This window comes from Carettochelys insculpta, chromosome 1 (assembly GCF_033958435.1).
Source record: "Carettochelys insculpta isolate YL-2023 chromosome 1, ASM3395843v1, whole genome shotgun sequence".
Taxonomy (NCBI): Eukaryota; Metazoa; Chordata; order Testudines; family Carettochelyidae; genus Carettochelys; species Carettochelys insculpta.
This window is the reverse complement of record NC_134137.1, coordinates 297,369,360-297,390,575: the sequence shown is the minus strand read 5'-3', so window position 1 is coordinate 297,390,575 and position 21,216 is coordinate 297,369,360. Positions and strand designations below refer to the sequence as shown.

The 21,216-nt window shown below is 43.9% G+C and overlaps 1 protein-coding gene across 1 annotated transcript in view; it reads right to left on the bottom strand.

Annotated features, from left to right (window-relative positions):
- Positions 1-21,216, bottom strand: part of CEP290 (centrosomal protein 290) — a 143,471-nt gene that overhangs the window by 87,859 nt on the left and 34,396 nt on the right. Inside the window, exons 9-14 of the mRNA XM_075012177.1 lie at positions 20,893-21,075; positions 20,443-20,532; positions 20,237-20,359; positions 18,317-18,440; positions 2,011-2,183; positions 29-191 (exon numbers count right to left, since the gene is read on the bottom strand). Coding sequence (XP_074868278.1) covers positions 29-191; positions 2,011-2,183; positions 18,317-18,440; positions 20,237-20,359; positions 20,443-20,532; positions 20,893-21,075 — 856 coding nt within the window. The remainder of the gene's footprint in view (positions 1-28; positions 192-2,010; positions 2,184-18,316; positions 18,441-20,236; positions 20,360-20,442; positions 20,533-20,892; positions 21,076-21,216) is intronic.

Genomic DNA, 21,216 nt, shown 5'->3' with positions numbered 1-21,216 from the left:
TCTTTGTAAAATTTCTTTAGTGACATACCTAAGCGCCCCCTGAGTTCTTCATTTTCATCAAGAATATCATTGATTTTAAGTTCAAGTTTGTTTATTTCCTTAATTAATCCTTCAGTCTCATGATCTCTTATTTTTATCTGCTTTTTTAAATCTTTTATTTCAGCAACAGCATCTTCTAAACCATAGATTCCCTGAAACAGTTCCAAAACGAATTTAAAAGTACTTCATGAATTGTCCAAACATGATGAAATGAAAGACTTATGAGAGGCAAGAGTAAGGTTATTAGTAAGAGGTAGATTTCTTTTGAAAGAACATTATGGGATCAAATTAAGTAACCCATCCCCTTGAAAAGCTTAATTCAACGTCCATTGTAGAGCAAGTACAATCATTTTTCTGATGATAGAAAACAGCACTTTGTAATCAAAATGAAAGTTTTAATTTACAATAAAATAATTTACAGTCCTTTCTTTTTAAAATTTTTGACCAACACTGGCATATGACAAGTATTTCAAAGTAGTGTCACCATAAAAATGCATGTAATTTTTCTAACTTCCATCAAACATTTGTCAAATACCATTTTATGTAACACCCCAAGGTCCTGAGATGATCTTTTAGAAATGTGACGTGTTGTATTTATTTTTCATTTTATCAATATATAAGGGTTCCTTATTAACCAATAATGTTTGCTATTCCAAGCACTGTTTGCAGTGAAAAGATGACAGAGTGTAAACACAAAGAAAGTGTGCTTAAAGTAAATGTGGGCCACACTTGTTCAATGTTTCATAATACACTTACTCAGAACATTGAATTACTTGAAAAAAATTTCTCTTTGTGAAACAGACATATCCCTCTGCTCAAACTGAAAATCAGAAGCAGTGATATTAGCATGCACCTAAAAAAAGTATTTTTGCATGAATATTCTGCAACCCTCAAATGGTGCCATGAAAAGATCCTTTTTTGTCCTATTTTGAATATATGGTCAACATAAATCTTTTGTTGTACTGGCAAATAGAATTGTCATATAATCACCATTTAGCTTAAAAAAACAACAAAACTTTTAATTAATAATCAGACATATGGCAATATAATATTTACTATGTAACACACATAATTCAATGCAATGGAACAGGACTGCATTTTTTTCTTTTTTCTCAGATGTACATGTGTAGACTACACACATGAAGTCCCAGAACCTACAACCAGGACCACACACACAGACGTCTACAAAGACTCAGAGCCTAAATTTGCAGAATATTTTAGGAATGTAAAAATTTGAAATATAGTTAGGATCAGGAAACTTAAATCTAAAAATGGCACCTTTTCATTCATTCAAGTTCTCTGACATTTTTTTTTTTAATTTGGTGCTCCAAGTGATTTTCAAAAGTGCTTTTCTCACTGTCTGCAAGATGGAGTTCTCTACAAGCTTACACACTAACTCTTCAAAGTTCCTAATTTTGGCTATCTAATTTATGTCATCTTAAAAAACAACACTGGATGCTCTACAGTCTTCATATACCTTTCCCAATTTGGTAAATTCAAGATTCAGGCCCAGATCTACATTCAGATCAATCCACTGGTGGTCAATTTAGCGGGTCTAGTTAAGTCCTGTCAAATCAACAACAGATCTACCTCCCTTTGATCCTGTTACTCTACCCTGGATGAAGTCAAGGAAAGTAAAGCAAGGAAAGGAAACAGGAGAGATTCTCTTGTCAACCTCCCATGACGTAGAGCCCAGAGTAACTCCTAAGGTACAGTGACTTCAGCTATGTTAGTTAAGTAGCTGGAGTTCTGTAGCTTCAGTCAACTTTTTGTAGTGATGCAGATGGAGCCTCAGATCAAGGAATGTATAAAAATGAGAAAAGAGCACAACATGGGAAATTGTTAATTTGATGTTTGTCTTTGTTTTTATTTTTCAGGTAGGAAAAGCAAATGGAAAAACTGCAAACAAAAACATCTGTTAAACATATAGTCAAAAATTGTTCTTTTTATTTTATCAAATAAACTATATACCATTTCATAGTCTCTCATTCGCTTCAGAGCTTCAATGAGTTCTTTATCCTTTTCCCTAGCATCAGACTCTGCTAATTCTGCTGCTCTCTCAGCTTCTTTAGTTCTCTCTTCCAGGAGTTGTAATTTTTCCTGTATTTCTCCAATACGATTCTGCTGAGCAAGAGATGACAATCCTAGAAAGAAAAGCAAATTTTGTTGTTACACTTTGAATTATTAAGAACATTAAGCCATTTCTGACATGATGTAACTGAGTGTATTCACTTCACCTGAACCGAAATCTAGAAAAACTGCATCAAGTAAATTATTATTTTGTATGAGAGTTTTGGTGAACAAAAATCTTAACTTCATTTAAAAAAAATAGTTGTACACAAATTTATTTTGTGACCTTTTATTTTTACAAGCAACCTTTTAGGGCTACTTACGTGATGTTAGTTCACAATGGACAATAGCATTCCATTTGAGTTCAATGGCAAATCTCGCATATGTCAAACTCTTCATGCTTTATAGGATCGAGACTTAGAACTTAAAGGTTCTGATCTTGCAAAGACTTTATATATTTAATTTTTACACATTCTGATTGTACATTAAAACCAATGGGAGTGCTCACAGTAAACAAAGTTAAGCATGTAAGGGCTTGATTACATGGGAAATGTATCCAGTTATATACTGGCATAATTATACTACCACCCCATGGTCTATTCCTTGCTGTGATGAAGTGGCTTGTGTGTCTAAAGGACCCAGAGAGCTATGCCAGCAAGATCTACATGGGATGGGTCACCCGAACTGGGCAGGTCAAAGAAAAAAGACCAGGCAAATCTGGATCACCTCTCCCTGAGATAAAAGGGACTGTTTTAGGGTTAACAACCCTATCCATAAAAAACCCAAAAGTTACAGAAACATCTACAAAAAAAACCTACAACTACACAAGTCTTTGGAATAGTTGGCAATCCGCATGGATTGAGTATGATGCATGGTAGGGAGAGCCAAAAGGAGTCTGCCCCACAGCTGACCCTTCTCTCACCCAGGACAATGACCCAGTTTGGTACATGGAATATTTGGACCACATATCAAGTGGGGAAGACAGCACAAATTGCAGCAGAGACGAAACAGTACAAGCTTGCAGTTTTGAACTTGTGTGAGACAAGATGGACACAATCTGGGCAGCTATGCCTGGCAACAGGTAAAGTCCACACTTATTCAGGACATGAAAAAGGGCCCACTACATAAAGAAGAGAAGGCGTGAGGAGCTTGATGTTATCAAAAGAGGCAACTGGTGCTTTAATGGAGTGGACAGCACTATCATCACAGCAAGGTTCTGCACCAAAGTGAGAACGAAGCAGCTGAGGAACATAACACAGATTTCTATGAGAAACTATAAAGTGTTGTGAACCAGAAAGCAAAGAAGGACATCTTGATTTTGATGGGTGACTTCAGTGCAAAAATTGGAAGCATAAATACAGGCAGAAAACAGATCATGAGAAAAGAAGGCCTAGGTAACATGAATGAAAATGGAGAGTGCTTCAGTGACTTTTGTTCCTTCAACAGATTGGTGATAGGTGGTAGTGTATTTCCATCAAAAAGATCCATAAAGAGAAAAACAGACTGATCACATCTGCATCAGCAGTTCTTTCAGAAGATCAGTGCAGGATGTCAATGCTAGAAGAGCAGATGTAGGTTCAGACCACCATCTGGTTATGATAAAACTCAAATTCAAGCTCAAGAGATACACCACAAAAGTGGTCAAGCCAGGAACAAGATTCAACATCGAACAGCTGAAGGTTTTAGAGACAAGAGCTGGTTTCCAAGTGGAGCTGTCCAACATATATGCACTTCTGACCAACCTTATCCTGGAATGTGCTACCATGGAACAAATTTGTCAACATACCAAAACAACCTGGAACGAGACCTGCAATAAACTTTGGGAAAGAGGCCAAGGCATCACAGCAGAAATTCTGAGAAAAGTGAAAGAACAAAAGGTCAGAACAGAAGCAATCAACAACAGCAAAACCAGAGCAGCCAAGGCAGCAGCTCAGAGACTGTATTCAAAAGCTAACAGAAGTTAAAAAGGCTGTAAAATGGGACAAGAAGAACTTTGTGGAAAACACTGCACAATAAGCAGAACAAGCTGCAGGACAGAGAAAAAGACAGTTACCTGTTCTGTAACTGGTGTTCTTTGAGACGTGATGCTCATGTCCATTCCAAGTTGGGTGTGCGCTGGTGCATGCCCAGTTGCCAGAAGCTTTTTTGCCCTAGCCAGTAGCCAAAGGGTGAGTGCAGCACCCCCTGGAGTGGCACCTGCATGGTGACCAATACGTGCACTGCCTGCCCAGCCCCCTGCTCAGTTCCTTCTTGGTGGCTACTCCAAAAGTGGGGAAGGCGGGAGGGTTTTGGAATAGACATGAGATGAGTGTCATTGTGTCACAGACGGACAGCTCCAAGAGTGTTGAGTACGAGTGCTGCCAAGCCCACGCTGGGGCCACTAGGATGACCAATGCTCGGTCTGACCAAAATTTGAGTAGGGTCCGGTGGATGAGTTGCACTGGAGGGAAGGCTTAAAGCAAAGGGCCTGACCAGAGAATGCTGAACGCATCTACCCAGGAGTCCAGGCTCCTATTCTGGCATGAGCAGAACGTCAGGCACTTCACATTGAGATGGGAGATGATGAAGTCTACTTAGGGACATCCCCACCTCTGGAAAATTAAATACAGCACAACCAGGTGTAACCAGAGCCTGAGGGCTTTGTGATACAGGGGAGAGGAGTGTATGCCCCCTTTCTTGTTTATATAGTACATTGCTGTGGCATTATCCATGCTCACAGCTACACATGGAACTTTTAGACTGTCCTGAAACACATCACAGGAGAGCCTGACAGCCCTGAGTCTCCAAACATTTATGTGGAGCTGGGCCTCCTCCTTGCTCTACAGGACCTGAGTCTGCACTCTCCCAGATGTACCCCCGTGCCCAAGTCTGAGGCATCCATGACTAGAAAGAGAGAGGGTTGTGGGGGGTTGAAGTGCACTCCCATGCAGACCAATTGAGCATCCAGACACCAATGCAGGGTTAACAGCACACATGGTGGAACTGTTACCAACACATCTGTGTTGCCTCTGACAGGTCGATACACTGAGGTGAGCCACAGTTGGAAGGGACGCATTCGCAACCTGGCATGCTGGACTACAAACGTGAATACTGCCATGTGATCCAACAACCTTAGGTAGCCTCTGACCGTTGTGGTGGGGGACTTGATCAACTCGTGGATAAGAGATGACATGGCCTGAAACCTACTTTCCAGCATGAAGGCTCTGGCTGCCCTGCATCCAGGAGGGCTGCCACAAACTCCATTACTTGGGTGGGGGTCAACACCAACTTCACCTCATTTACCATGAGACCAAGAGTGTTGAACATCTATGTTATCAGCTGCACGTGCTGTGCTACCTTACACTACAAGCAACCCCTGACCAGCCAATCATCCAGGTACGGAAAGAAGCGTACCTCATACCTGTATAGGAAGGCTGCCACCACTGCCACGCATTTGGTGAAGACTCTCGGGGCTGAAGACAGGCCAAACGGAAGGACTGTGAACTGATAATGGTCCCTTCCTACCACAAAATGGAGGAACCTCCTGTGCAGTGGATAAATTGTTATGTGGAAATACACATGCTGTACATCAAGAGCAGCAAACCAATCCCCCTGTTCCAGCATCAGAATGATTAGGTCCAGGGATATCATACAAAAACTTATCTTTTTTACTGATTTGTTTAGATTTCGCAGGTCCAAAATGGGCCTTGGCCCCCTCTTTTGCCTTTGGGATTAGGAAACAATGGGAATAAACCCCCTGTTCCCGAAACTGATGGGGAAACTTCTCTATAGCCCCACATTGAAGGAGGGACTGCATCTGCTGCCTAAGCCTAAGCAGAGTCTCGTGAGAGAGGTCCCTGAAGAAAGGAAGGGAAGGTGGGTGGAAGTGGAGTACGAGGAAAATTGGATAGCACACCCCCACATCACTGAGCATAGGACCCACTGATCCGAAGTTAAGTTGCACCAGGCACAGTAGAAGGGGGATAGGCAGAACGAAAACAAAAGCCGAGCTGGAACTCGGGTAGTGACTGATGTGTCGCTCTTGACCACGCCATCAAAACTATTGTTTAGGCCCTGGTGGGAGTTTTTGATGACTCTGGCCCTGAGTCTGCTGGCCATGGTGCCTTCTGTTAATACGATCCCATCTCCTACTGGTATCTCTGCTATTGAGGGAATTATCTGATCAGAGGTCTCGGAGTGTTGACGTTGGGTCACAGAGATGTGCAAGCCAAGCGAGCGTAAGATGGCCCTTGAGTCTTTCAGGCTAGGAAGCCTTTTGTCTGTCTTTTCTGAGAAAACGGATGGCCCCTCGAAGAGCAGGTCCTGGATAGTTTGCTGTACCTCGTAGGGGAGTCCTGAAACTTGTAACTATACCCCCCTATGCATAGCAATCCCCAAGGCCATGACTCTAGTGGCAGCATCTGTAGTGTCCAGCACCGCCTGCAGCACTGCCCTCAATACGAGCACATGCTTCTCCACCACAACCATAAAATCAGGTTTACTCACCAGTGGAACCAGCTCCAAGAAGCAGGATAAGGAACTGGCTGTGTTGCATACATATCTGTTAATCAAAGCCTGCTGGTTAGCAATCCTTAACTGTAGGCTTCCCATCAAATCAATCTATCATACAAGTCCAGGTGTTTGGCCTCTCTGTTCTTAGGGGATGGGCCTTGAAACCTATCTTTCCCTATGATTTGCCGCATCGACAATAAGGGAGTCCTGGGGAGGGTGGGTGAACAGGTGCTCATTGCCTGGGCAGGAACAAAGTACCGACACTCGTTCCTTCTGGCTGTGGGTAGGGCAGAGGCTGGGGTCTACTACACTGTCTTTGCTGTACTGGCAATTGTTTTAATGATGGGCAGTGCTACCCTTGTGGGCCCTGATGCCGAGAGGATATCTGTCACTGGGTCCATTTCATCTCTGATTTCCTCAGCTTGCATGCCCAGGCCCTGGGCTACCCTGTGCAACAACTGCTGATATGCCCTACCATCCTCCATGACTGGGAATGCTGAGGACCCAGCCAAGGCCTCGTCTGGGGAGGACAAGGACAACACACATGCTCCTTCCATGCCTACCAGCAAGAGGGGCAAGCCTAATTCCCGTTTGACTCCGCGGCACCTGGGCCTGTGGTGCCATGCTCAGCACCTGGGGTAGATTGCCCAAGAACAAGGCAGGCTATGTCATGGGCACGTCAGGGTAACTCGGCACTTGGGACAGCACCCATCTGGCAGACACCTTGGAGGGTTCACAGTGCTTTACCTTCTCTGGGAACCGGCTCCGTTCATGCCTCTTTTTCTTGCAAGGCACCGGGGACTGACTTCAGCTTCACCTTGTAGTGCTAGGCACTGATGCTTGGTCCCAATGTTAGGAGCCCTCTGATGGAACCGACTGTACCAGAGCTCTCAGCACCAAAGATGCACCGCTCTGAGTTCCTGCAGGGGAAATGACCAGGTGCAACGCCACTTCCACTGCTAGGACTTTTAAACATTGTGCTCTGTCCTTTCAAGTCCTAGGCTTGAAGGCCTTACAGGTGGAGCAATGTTCAGGAAGATGTGCCTCACCAAGGCAACTTCAACAAGTCCTGTGTGGGTCACTCTTGGGCATTCGTTTGTCACATTTTGAACAGGCTTTGAAACCTGGAGAGCCAGGCATCCCCTGGCGCCAAGTGCCAAGAAGGCTTAAAGTCCTGCCCCAGCTCTCTGCCAACTAAGTGATAACTATTTACAGGTGATAAAGACTATCTAAACCATTCACAAATGTTTATACTAACAATTACTAATTAATTTACAGGTGACAGATACCAGCCAAACTACAAAAGAAGAGAGAGCTCCAACAACTGACAGCACGGCAAGAAGGAACTGAGTGGGGGACAGGTCGGGCGGTGTATATATTGGTCATCTTGCAGGCACCACTCCGCGGGGCTCCACACTGACTCTATGGCCACCAGCTAAGGCAAAAAAGCTTCCAGCAACTAAGCATACACCAGCGCACACCCAACTTGGAATACACATGAGCAATCACTTGAAGAACTTGAAAGAACTGCATGACATAACATGGAAAGCTAGCCAGGTCACAGCATACAGCAGATCAGCCAGTGCAAGACACGGAGAGGCATGGGTTAACAAACCCACATGAGCAGCTCAGTGGATGGAAGGAGCACTTTGAAGAGCTACTGAACCACCTTGCCTACCTGCAAATATATCTCTGGAAATTAACAGCAACAGACTGACAAAAGAAGAAATCAGGAAAAATGGACAAGCACCGGGTCCAGAAAACATCCCCACAGAAGCAATCAAGGCAGGTAGAGAAATATCAGTCAACATGATGTACAATCTATTTGGAAAATATTGGGATACAGGAGATCCCATGAGACTGGTAACATGGCTACCTTATCAAGTTTCCAAAGAAAGGCAACCTGAAGGAATGCAAGAACTGGAGGGGCATCACATTACTGTCTATTCCAGGAAAAATTTTCAATGGGATTCTCTTGGAGAGAATGAAGACAGAAATTGATAGACAGCTCAGAGAAGACCAGGATGACTTCCAAAGAGGAACCTTGTACTGACCAAATAGCAACTCTCAGAGTGATCACAGAACAGTCACTTGAATGGATCTCCCCTGTGATGCTACTGATTTTTACAGTAGTATGAGGCTATTGCTGTGACCACTGAATATAGTGGCACCAAATCTTGCGCCAAGTGGGCTGAGTGAGGTGTCTAATGAAAGCTGTTAATGCCCAGAAACCATTTATGCTACTTTTATATCTATGCCTTGTTTGTATGTGAAGTTATAGATATTGGCTCTATAACTGTATTAGAAATGTTTTAGAGTCAGAGGTGCACAGTGGGAGGCATGGTCACCACCCCAGCCAGGATGATGGACTATTCAAAGACCAAGATTTGGAATACACATTTCAGGAATTTGGGACTTGTCATCTAGAATGCAGCCAATGGCAAAGTGCCACAGCAACCCATCTGGTCAGTTGATCTTGTCTGAGCAATGGAATTTGAATCAAATGCCCAAACGATGTTTCCACAATACTATGTAAATGGACTGGGACATGCTGGTGCACTCAGCAACCAATAGCAGTTTGCCACAGCAGTCCACTTGGTCAGGTAACCCTAACCCTCCAGTGCCTCTGGGAAGAGGAAAGAATTTTTTCCCTCCACTTGGACAATTATAAGATGGCCTTGGGAGTGACCATCTTTGTTCTTGCGGTCCTCATGAACTAAGCTTGTCTGGACTGAGGGGCCCATCCCTCAAAAGCATGCTTTCAGAGATTTTCAAGAAACCAGCATATAACGTAACTGGCCTGCATCAATAACTGTAATTGATGTATATCATGTATCACTTTAACAATTTTTCTTTTTCACCCTATTTTTTCCTTTCTTTGCTAATAAACTTTTAGATTTTAGATTCTAAAGGATTGGCACAACATGCTGTTTTGGGTAAGATCCAAGTACACATTAACCTGAGACTGTGGCTGTACCCTTTGGGGCCCAGAAGAATCTGTGTGGATTTGGTGAAATAGGTTTAAATAGCTTCTGACCTGAGTAAAGGGGGCTGTTGGCTGGGGTGACTAGAAACAGCTGGAGAATCTGTTGGTTTGCTTGGCTGGCCAGTAGGGCTGGCAGAGGGAGTACTTTCATAGCTGGTTTGATTTGACTTAGTGAGTGCGTCTACACTAGCCGGCACAACGTTGAAATGGTACACACTGCATCTACATGCGCCGTGTGCTATTTCGATGTTGAAATCGACGTTAGGCAGATAGACATTGAAATCGCTATTCCTATCTGAAGATGGGAATAGCACCCTACTTTGACATTCAACGTCGAAGTAGGGTGTGTGTAGATGATCTGCGTCCTGCTACTCTGAAATAGCGGGGTCCTCCATGGCAGCCATCAGCTGAGGGGTTGAGAGACACTCTGTCCAGCCCCTGTGGGGCTCTATGGTCACTGGACGCAGCAGCCCTTAGCCCAGGGCCTCTGGCTGCTGCTGCTGCTGCTGCAGCTGGGGGTCCATGCTGTGTTCACAGGGTCTGAAACCGGTTGTCGGCTCTGTGGATCTCATGCTGTGCAGGCCGAGTGTGTGTCTGGGAGGGGCCCTTTAAGGGAGCGGTTTGGGGCTTTGCCGGCCCCTTATTTTGATGGGGAGCATTTGTGTGTGTGGACGCTCTGCATTTCCTTCCGGGGCGGCTCCTTTCGACATTCTCCATCACTACTTCAACGTTGACAGCACCACCCCTGCAGGACGTGTAGACGATACACGTCGAAGTAGCCTATTTCGATGTTCTTACGTCAAAATAGTCTACTTCAATGTGGTGTACTAGTGTAGATGTAGCCAGTGAGAAGAAAAATCACAGCCTGGGCTGTAAGTGGCTCAGTTTTGAGCAAAATTACCCAGGAATGATTTTCCTAGCTGTGCCCAGAAACCCTGTCATATTACATCCCCCCCCATACATAACCTTCACAGATATCAAAAAGGTCATTCACAGCATTGATAGAGACACTTTGTGGAAATTGCTGCAACACAATGGCATCCCACCCAAAATTATTAACCTCATGTTTTCAACGTACAAACCCCCAACATGCCAAGTTGTTCAAAACAGCGTCTTGACAGAATCCTTCAGCATACTCTCAGGAGTGTGACTAGGGTGCCTATTGTCACCCTTCCTGTTCTGGATCACAATGGACTGGATTATGAACAGGACAACAGATGGCCATCAATGGGGCATTCAGTGGACACTTTTCAAACAGCTAGAGAACACTGATTTTGCTCACTGTATTGCAGCACACCAACATGAAAGCATGGAAGAAAAGGTCGCAGCAATGCTAGGCAAAACTGCCTCAGTGACTGGACTGAGCATTAACAAGGGAAAAAAATCAAGACAATGAGGGTCAATCAGTCCAAAAACATCGCACTGTGAGGGGATGATCTGGAAGATGTGGCGCAGTTTACCTACTTGGGGAGTATCGTGGGCAAAGGAACAGACAAGGACATCAAAGCCAGGATAGGGAAAGCAACATCTGCATTCAAGACTCTCCATCCCATATGGAGTTCTCAAATAATATCTGAGAAGATGAAACTGTGAATCTTCAACAGAAATGTGAAGTGTGCGCTCTTGAATGGATGCGAGACCTGGCTTACTAAAAAGTCTTCAAATCACAAGCTACAGACATTCATAAACAAAAGTCTGAGGTACATCCTATACACCAAATGGCAAGACTTCATCACAGATGAGGAGCTTTGGAACAGAGCAGGACAAGAACGACTTGATGTTCCAATCAAGAGAACAAAATGGGGTGGCTAGCCCACACTCTCAGGAAATCATCACTGAGCATAGTCCATCAAGCTCTCACACCAAACCCACAAGGAAAACGCAAAAGATGATGACCTTGGACAACATGGAGAAGATCTACTGAGACTGAAGGACAACTCCACTAGGGTATTCCTGGATTCAGCTAGAATTTTTCTCTCGAGAAAGGGTGAAGTGGAGGAGATTTGTACATGACCTATGTTCTACTCAGAGTACAAGGGTTTAAGTTAAGTCACAAGCTGGTGCTTCGCAAGAAAATCAATATATAATAAATTTTAATACTTAATCTTGATATTATGAATTCGAATAAAGCATCCACAAAGCTTCTTGAAATTCGACCCACTTTTCTCCATGTTGAACCTCCGCATCTCCATTGCCCCATGCAAGTTTGACAGCGTAAACACTGCATTGTTGGTATCTATCCCACAGTGCCTTAGCCCCGGTTGCTTATGCGTATTTCATGTTAGAATCCCAGAATTCCAAGCACTATCCCAGAATGCACTGCATCACTAACCATGAGAAAATATTGAAGATCACACCATTTCCTGCTGCAGCATTCCAGCGCAAGCATGGAGTCATGAACGCTCCAACTCATAGCAGATTGTTTTGGCAACCACAGCATCTGTCATGCAATTTGTCCTTCAACTCCAAAGCTCAATGATGCTTGGCTATCCTACTGGTCATGCCGCTGCTGCTGCTGCCGCCGCCACCAATGAACAATAATGACGAGGATGGTGTTTTGGAACAGTAATTGTGCCAACTGCAGTCCAAGAACGCAGAGCTGGTGGCTTCCATGAATGCATTGCTGACAGGGGAGTGGCAGTTTTGGACTCAAGAGACCAGCACACACTGGTGGGACCACATCGTTTTGGAGTCCTGGGATGACCAGCAGCGGGTGCAGACCTTTCGTATGTGCAAGTCTACCTTTTCGGAACTTTGTGAGGTGCTGGCGCCCACCCTGAAGCACAGCAACACCAAAATGAGGCAGGCTTTAAGGGTACAGAAGCAACTGGCAATTGCACTGTGGAAGTTAGCAACCCCCAACAGTTACCGGTCAGTGGCAAATCAGTTCAGGGCGGGCACATCCACAGTTTGGTCCGTTGTGATGGAGGTGGCCCATGCAATCTGTCAGCGTCTCCTCAGCAAAACTGTGACCCTGGGAGATGTACAGGCCATAATGGATGGTTTTGCTGCCCTGGGGCTTCCTAACTGCAGTGGGGCAATAGAGGGTACTCTATCCCTATCATAGCCCCGGACCACCTGGCATCAGAGTATATTAATCAAATGGGGTACTCTTCCATTGTCATGCAGAGTTTAGCAGATCACAAAGGTCATTTTACCAACATCAATGTTGGCTGGTCAGGAAGGGTTTATGATGTTGTGCATATTCCGAAATTCAGGATTGTTCCGAAAGCTCCTGGACAGGACACTTTTCCCTGATTGAAAAATCAAGATTGGTGACGTGGAGATGCCCATTGTTATATTGTGTGACCCTGGTTACCCTCTGCTTCCCTGCCTGATGAAACCCTACACAGGAGCCCTGGACACCATCAAAGAAAACTTTAATCACAGACTGAGCAGGTGCAGAATGGTGGTGGAATGTGCAAGGTTATTTATTGACCTGTTTGGACGTTTCAGAAGCTAACACCCCCACCATTATTACAGCATGCGCTATTTTGCACAACATATATGAATCAAGGCAGGAGACTTTCCCATCAATCTGGAATTCTGAAGCAGAGGCCATAGGCAGGACTTACTCACAGCCACCTATACTGCCATCCCCTAGTAGCCATGCTCAGGCTGCAGCAATAAGAGACGCTTCAAAAAACAGCTTTATGACTGATCTGTAACACACATGGTACCTATGTATATTTCTGCCATAATGCCAATACATCATCCGTGCTGTAATAGATGAATGCTCTTTTTGGTGGGAGGGGGTGCAGTATATAGAATGTGATGTGCCTTCAGCACCCCCCCTTCCAACCCACTCAGTTACCTCAGCCACTCATCTGCTGCAGAAAAGGCAGTTTCACTGCCCAGCTCTGCCTTCAGTGGCAATCACCATCCCTCCACCCACACGCTTTGATTGGAGGTCCCCCACACACTCCAGCAGGACAAGGAATTACACCAAGCTCAAAGGAATGATTTTATTTTGGGGTAGGAGAGGTTTAGGTGGTTGGGAGAGAAGCCTTCTCAAGGGTGCATGAATAGCCTTTTGCAGTGGCCCCTGGAGCTGGAACTGCAGGGCAGCCTTGCCCTCCCTACCTGCATGCAGGGACCCCAACAATGGGGGGTGGAGGACTTCTCCTCAGGGGACTCGCGACAATGGGGGGTAGGCACGCTGTCCTCAGGGGACTCTGGCCAGCAGGTATCAGCTGATGCCCTACTGGGTTGGGAGACCCTCTGCAAATGGAGCAGGGAGTGCAGAATCGCCGTTTGCTCAGTAACAGCCATTACAAGCTTTGCCCCAACATTGATCTGCTTTGCCGTGACCTCATTCATCTTTGACAATTTCTGCTGCTGCAGGTTAAGCATCCTCTCACTGAAGTTTACTTGACTCTGACACCACTCAGCTGTACTGTGATGCCACTGAGCAGTGTCCTTTGTCAAGTTCTTCTTCTGCTCTGCCCGAGAGTCTTGCATGTGCTGCAGGATCATATCTTGTTTGCATTTCCTGTGTCTCCTGGTTTTCTGAAACACTAGCCGTGTCTACACTAGCCCCAAACTTCGAAATGGCCAAGCAAATAGCCATTTCAAAGTTTACTAATGAAGAGCTGAAATGCATATTCAGCACTTCATTGGCATGCGGGCGGCAGTGGCACTTCGAAATTGACGCGCCTCACCGCCGCGCAGCTCATCCCGACAGGGCTCCTTTTCGATAGGACCCCGCCTACTTCGAAGTCCCCTTATTCCCATCTGCTCCTTTCGAAAAGGAGCCCCATTGGGAAGAGCCGCGCGGCGGCGAGGCACGTCAATTTCGAAGTGCCGCGGCCGCCCGCATGCCAATGAAGCGCTGAATATGCATTTCAGCGCTTCATTAGTAAACTTCGAAATGGCCATTTGCGTGGCCATTTTGAAGTTTGGGGCTAGTGTAGACGTAGCCACTGTCTGGAAAATGAAGGTCAAAATTAAGAAACAATTGAGATAATGTGCTTTAAAGTGCAATGAATGGGTCTTTCTGTGTACTATCACTGAATGTATACTTTAAAAGGACACAAGGGCTACTAAGAATGGGACAGTAAGCATGAATTTCACAATAGCTCATTTGCCATCACTTATCCAGCACATTGCTTTGTGGTAATTTGTAAGCAATTGTCCTCTTTTTGGTGGGAATGGGAAGGTCTGCAAAGCAGAGGCAGCCACCAGGTGGCCTCTGGCAGTGACAAATGGACAGCTGTGTGTGGGGCTTCGATGCACAATAAATATAATGTAAACAAAAAAATATCCAAAGAAAGGCTGGATGTAAAGGGAGATGGGAGAGGAAAAGCACAGCGTAAGAATCACCCACGCGGTGCAGGGGGACTCCCAAGAACTGAAAACAAATGATGCTTGAAAAGGGACATGAGAGGGGAAATGCCCAGCAGAGCCCAGCAGCTGTGTGGCACCTGGGAGCCCTGCAAAATCAAATGAAATGGTGGGGGAAGAGGGTCTGGGAGGGGAAATGCCCAGCAGAGCCCAGCAGCAGCATGGCATGGCTGGGGGGTCATGAAAAATGAAAAGAAATGTTAGTTGGAAAGGGGCAAATGGGGAGAACCCCCCCCCCCCAAGAGCCTGCAAACCACACTGTGGTGTGGGGAATGGAGCACCCACCAGCTGCTGCAGGTCAATGTAAAGGGACAGGAAGCATGTTTTAAAAACAGATGCGAGTTCCCATGCTTCTACAAGTTGCCATGGAAAACATCATCCTCCTAAAACTAACAGTAGGGAGAAAGAACAGCTACTCCTGCTGTGTGATCAAAAGCCTGGAAAATTTGCTAAAATGCTGTGTGGTGCCATGACACCAGATGGCTATCTGTTTGCCTGGCGTGGCAACGTGTGCTACTGTGAAAGCCTCAACAAGCCAGGCCTGCCCAAGAATCTTGTGGAAAAAAAATACAAGAGTGCCTAGATGAGGCTTTCAAGGAGATCTCCAAAAAGGAGAAGCACTCCATCCCAAGAAACATTAACACGCTGTTCTGAGGGGCACAGAAGGACAGCTAGCAAATATGTACCTACGCAAAACCCTATAGCCATATCCAGCCCCAACTTCCTTCTAGCATACGGAATAGAGACTTACCCAAACCGCTTGCTCCAGAGGGTTTGGGGACCGGCATAGAGGTGACCAGTGTTGAGGGAACTGCCGTGGAAGGTCTGAGAGTGGAGGAGAAAAACATGGAGGGGACCAATCCCAAGTCTATGGTGAAGAGCTCTGGCCTGTCTGGAACAGCTTCCTCCGTCCCATGCTTGTTGCTCCTTTCCTTCTCTCCGTTGCCCTCTTCCTCTGGGTCATGCTGCTCCTCCGGGCTCACCCCGAACTCCATACCAGGGTCTCTACAAGTGTCATAATTCAGTTCAGGCTCCGTGGTGGAGTCACTCTCAATAAGCACGTGGAGCTGTTGAAAATAGTGTTAAGTCCATGGAGCCATCCCGACCACTGGTGGATTCCCAGACTTTTTGATAGGCCTGACGGAGTTCTTTCACCTTCACCTGGTGCTGCATTGAGTCCTGAGAGTAACCTCGGGTGGCTAACTTGCACGTCATCCAATCATAGATGGCCGTGTTTCTCTTGGCCACCCGAAGTCTCTTTGCCACCAATTGGTCTCCCCAAATGGCAAGGAAATCCAGAATCTCCTGGTGGGTCCAAGCTGGGGCTCTCCTGGGAGCCTGAGAAGTGCTAGTCAGATCACTACCTTGAGTGCTCATGATGCATTACAGGGCTACCGATAATAGCTGCTAATGTGGTGCAATGGCTACCGATGTGGTGTGACGCGATGGGCAAAGGGTTTTTTTCATAACGGATACCCTTTATATTTGCAGTCTGGGCTGCTAAATTCCAATTCAAATTTTCACTCAAATTCAAATTCAATCCAAACTTCACAGGCTTACTTTGACCTTCCTGCACACCTGACAGCAGCACACAATGAAGCAGCCATACATGGAGAGTCACTGCGTAGCTTTGTGGGATATATATGACACTTCTGGAGTCTAACAATTTCGAATTAAGGACATGGTGTTTTCACACTAGCCTTGATTTGAGATTTTAAATTCGAAATAGATGCTATACCTACCCCGCAATATCAATATTCTGTAATCAGCACTGTGGCTCAATAAATCGAGTTAACGGTATTACGTGTGAAGACAATTATGTTTTAATATCAAGCCAAAGCCTTGAAATTAGAATTTATCTTGTAGTGTAGACACAGCCATAATTACACTAGAACAGTTGAACTGTTAACTTTATACCAGTACAACTCCCCCACATTGACACACTTATTCCATAAACATAAACATATTTTTTATCCCAATTCATCTTAAATTCTTCCAAAGTGACATAGATTAAATAGAAAGAGGCATTTTATACCAGAATAACTTATATCAGTATACTTATCATCATTTAAATTTATACATTTATAACTTCCCTATGTAGAGTAGACAAGACCTAAATCTATGTGTAACACCAACAAGCCAAACCAAGTCTCTACAGCTTGAGCTAAAAGTCAGCTGGCTATCACATAAGGCTCATTCTTCTTCTCTGTAAGTCAGAGGTGGACAATAATTTTTGGTGGGAGCCCACTCCAAGATTTGGTAAGTGGTTAAGGGTCACACTTTTCTAAGGAGGGGGTCTGGGATGGAGGCTGCTTGGAATAGGGGACTTGGGTTCAAGACAGGATGTGAGGTCTCAGATGCCATTTGGATCAGGAAGTTGGTTGTGACTTGAGGTGGGGTATTAGGGTACAGGATCCAGAAAGGAGCATGGGTGTAGGAGAAGATTCTGGCTTGGTGGGTGGAGGGGTGCAGGCGCAGGGGTAGGGTCTGGGAGGGAGTTAGCATGTAGTGCCAGAAGCAGGCTCTGGCTACGAGATGCTTACTCTCAGACAGGCTCTCCTGCCTGTCAGCAACTCCAGCCCACTGACCGTTCCATGTGGCTCTCTGCGGTGGGAGGAAGGGAGGGCTTCACAGACTGCCCACATCCCCAGCTAAATCTCTCAGCTCCCACTGGCTAGTTTTTGGCCAATAGGAACAGAGAACTTTTGTGGACATGGAGACAGTGTGAAACTGTCCAATGGGAGTTGAGAGATTTTGCTGGGAATGTGGGCAGTATGTACAGCAGTAGGGGCTGGCGGGCCAGATCCAGCCCGTGGGTCACATCTCGCCTGCTCCTGCTGTGATTTAAGTGCCACTACATAAGACAATGAACCACGCCCAGAAGGTGTGTGGGTCACATATGCGTTATCAAAGCTCAGTTACAATTTTTTGCTTCTGAAGGTTAAATCAATATTCCCTTACTGCAGTTTGTACTTTAATTTGACACACTAGTTTAAGGTAATTTTTTACAGGATTATAGTGAAATGTTCTAAGTGCTAACTTGGCAATGTATTATTGTTTGAACACAGAATGATACAACAGAAATTCTAACTTCATATTTCTGATAAAGCTTACACATGTCTGCAGAACTTGAAAAAATAGAAGTATTTATAAAATAGACTTGAAGATTAGTTGCTTCAAAAAACTTATAAACAGTTAATTTGATCACAGCTACACAGTGAATATACACTCACCAGTGTTTGTCAAATGGAAATAGTCAATCAGTACGGGAGCAAATGCCATTTATATTCTTTAAAAATACATAAAATAATATAAAGTTTTAAAAAATGCCCATTATAAGTTGCCAACATATCTTTAAATAAAAGCCAAAATAAAATACTAACTTACCTTTATCTTTTTGGAGTTCATTTTTTAAATCCTCAATAATCAACGCATTTTTTTCCATTTCTTTTGTATACTGTTCAACTTGTTCAGTAAGCAACCTGATCTGACTGTCTCTTTCTTGCACCCCCTGAAAAAATGTGATTATGTTAAAGAGTGATTAACATTTAATAAACTAGTAACAAAGTAACTTACTACAGTGAACACAAAACAAAGAAATGTAGAAAGCTAATACAGAAAGTCTGAAAAAAATTAAACAAAACACCAATACTTACAACATTAAGTTCAGATATTATCTAGAAGTTGGGTATATAAAGGAAAAGCAGTAAAAATAAAAGGAAAATAGTCAAAAATAGAACACATTAATACAAGTTTGTTAAAATAGAACTTAAAGCAGTAACTGTTAAATAGATATTTACTGAGCTGTTTTGAGATTATCTCAACATCAGTGGAACAACTGCAAATGAAATTAAAAATGTGTTATGTTGGCAAGATTGGGTCTTTCTTGCAAATTCTTCATAAGCATCTGGGGCAGGTACTGACAGAGACAGGATTCTGACTAGAAAGATCACTGGTCTGTACGGCAATTCCTGTGTTTCTGGCAGCATGCATCTTTCAAAGTAGTGAAAAATCTGGTTGGGATTTCTCAATGTTAGAGGCTTAAAAAATAAAAATGCACTTTGTACAATCCAGTTGAGTATGTGCAATAGGATCTCTTAACAGTATGTCAGTATTCTATAGATTATGTGCATACCTGTGCAAGTTAGGAAACTGCACAGATGGAGAGGAAGGTGTATTTATCTATGCCAAAAGAAGAAAAGTAAGGCTTCAACAGAGAACAGTCCAAAGAAAGTCACAGAACAATTGTGTAACGGGAAAGTCTCAAAAACAACAGCTGAACTGCTTTGATAAAATACCTTGCCGAAACAAAAGTTCAGTCTCTGGCAGATATGAAACCAGCCAAACTTCATTGAAAACTAAGTTGATGACATAGTTACATATGGTTTCACCATTCTTTATTCCTTAGGTAATTTTTTTTCAACAGCAAAAGTGAGAAGATACCAAATTTGATTGGCACATTGTGATGGGGAACGCATACCATACAACAAACATGAGAGGTTTGACTCCGCACTGTGTGCAGAAGTCCCATCTCTTACACTATAGTGGGTATACTTCAACTACTGCCTCAGTAGAAAAGGGAGGAGCTGACCTCATTCTGAGATGACACTAGAGGGGAAGGACATTTGGTGGAATCCCCAGCTGAAGAACTGCCATGGCCCTTTCTTACAAGAGTTGGGGATGCTGAGAGCTGGACTGGAGATTTGAGGTCAGCAAAGCCCCAGGGAATCTCCTGAACTGAGGAGTCTGAAAGCTCTGGTGTCCCATGAACAACAGCTTTTGTTGAGTTGGCCTGGGCCCTGCTACCTGGACTACCACTGTGAGCCTCACGAGAAGTGTTCCACCTTGTTCTGTCTGAGGACTGTTATACTGACTCCGGGTAGTGTGGCTGTATGGCCAGAACTGTAATTGATACTGGCCTGGCCGTTAGGCTGTTATGCCCTGAAGATGCGAGCAGATAAAATTGACTCCAGCCATTGGGCCACACCGCCCAGACCTCAAGGGCTGCCATATTGTCTCTCACCTCTGGTCTTTACCGCTTTAATCTAAAGATTACCAGTGAGGCTGTAAATGTACTGGTATCACAACCTTGCCATGCCCATAAAGAGGAAGGGATGATGTATGCCTGTCACATACCACTTGACAAACATACATAATGTTGTGATTAAAATGAGGAACATTTGAAAGGGTGTAAGTCTCTACATAGGAAACAGACTCTACATTATCCTCTGATGTACTATTCCTGGATTGTTCAAGCAGTCATTTAAAACAGAGGTTATGACACATCTGCATTTCCATACACAGTACCTGCTGGAGTGCCATAACGTTGTTTTTGTCTGCATCAAGCTCAGCCATTTTCAGTTTCTCTCTCAGGTTAAACAACATCTGCTGATACTCTGCGATTTCATCGTCTTTAGAAGACAAGATTCTCTAAAAGGAACATAAGCAATATAATAAGGAGGAACGCCTCAAATAATTCCTAATGGTAATAATCAATCAACATTATAAAGTACCTTCCATTCTTCAACTTTTGCATTTACAGCTGCCATGAGGGGATCATCTTCTTCATTTTTTGCTCTAAGTTGGTCTGTTAGTTCCTGTATCTGTAAATTGATACACTAATTTAATAAAAAATGTGTACATTAATGATATAGCAGTAATACAAACTTGTGTGATAGATATGCAAATATTTTATTTGAAGCCTTTATTCTGTTATTTAAAATTAAGTTCTGAACACTCGTGCTAGGTTTCCAGTTAGCTCCATAGTATAGAACCACTTTAACAAAAAATAGTATTTTTTCTTAGTTGAAGTTAGATAAAATAAGCTGAAAGTTATTCTTTGCCAGAATGAAAGCTGGATTTTTAAAATATTATAACTACTGTCTGAGGTTTAAGACAAATTGCCATTATGCAGTATGGTCAAGAAAATGACATTCTTCAATAATGGAAAAGTCATTTATTACCTGAAATTTATACTGTTCCTTTTCCTTTCTTAACTGATCCATAACAATATCAGACTGCTGCACGATAAGTTTCATTTTGTTATACTCATCAGTCATCTTTTCCATTTCCTGCACTGATTCTTCCAAGTTCTTCCTCATTTCCTGGTTTTGAGCTTCTAATTTCTCATTAGTTTCAGTCAAACTCTACGAAGTTAAAAAAAGTTACCTTTAAAAATACATGGTTTGCTATTTTAAACTTTGTATATAGCTGTTTTACTAAATTTAGGATCTACAAAGTTTATTGGATTAGTAATGGGAATAGTTTTTCACCTGTTGGGCTACATC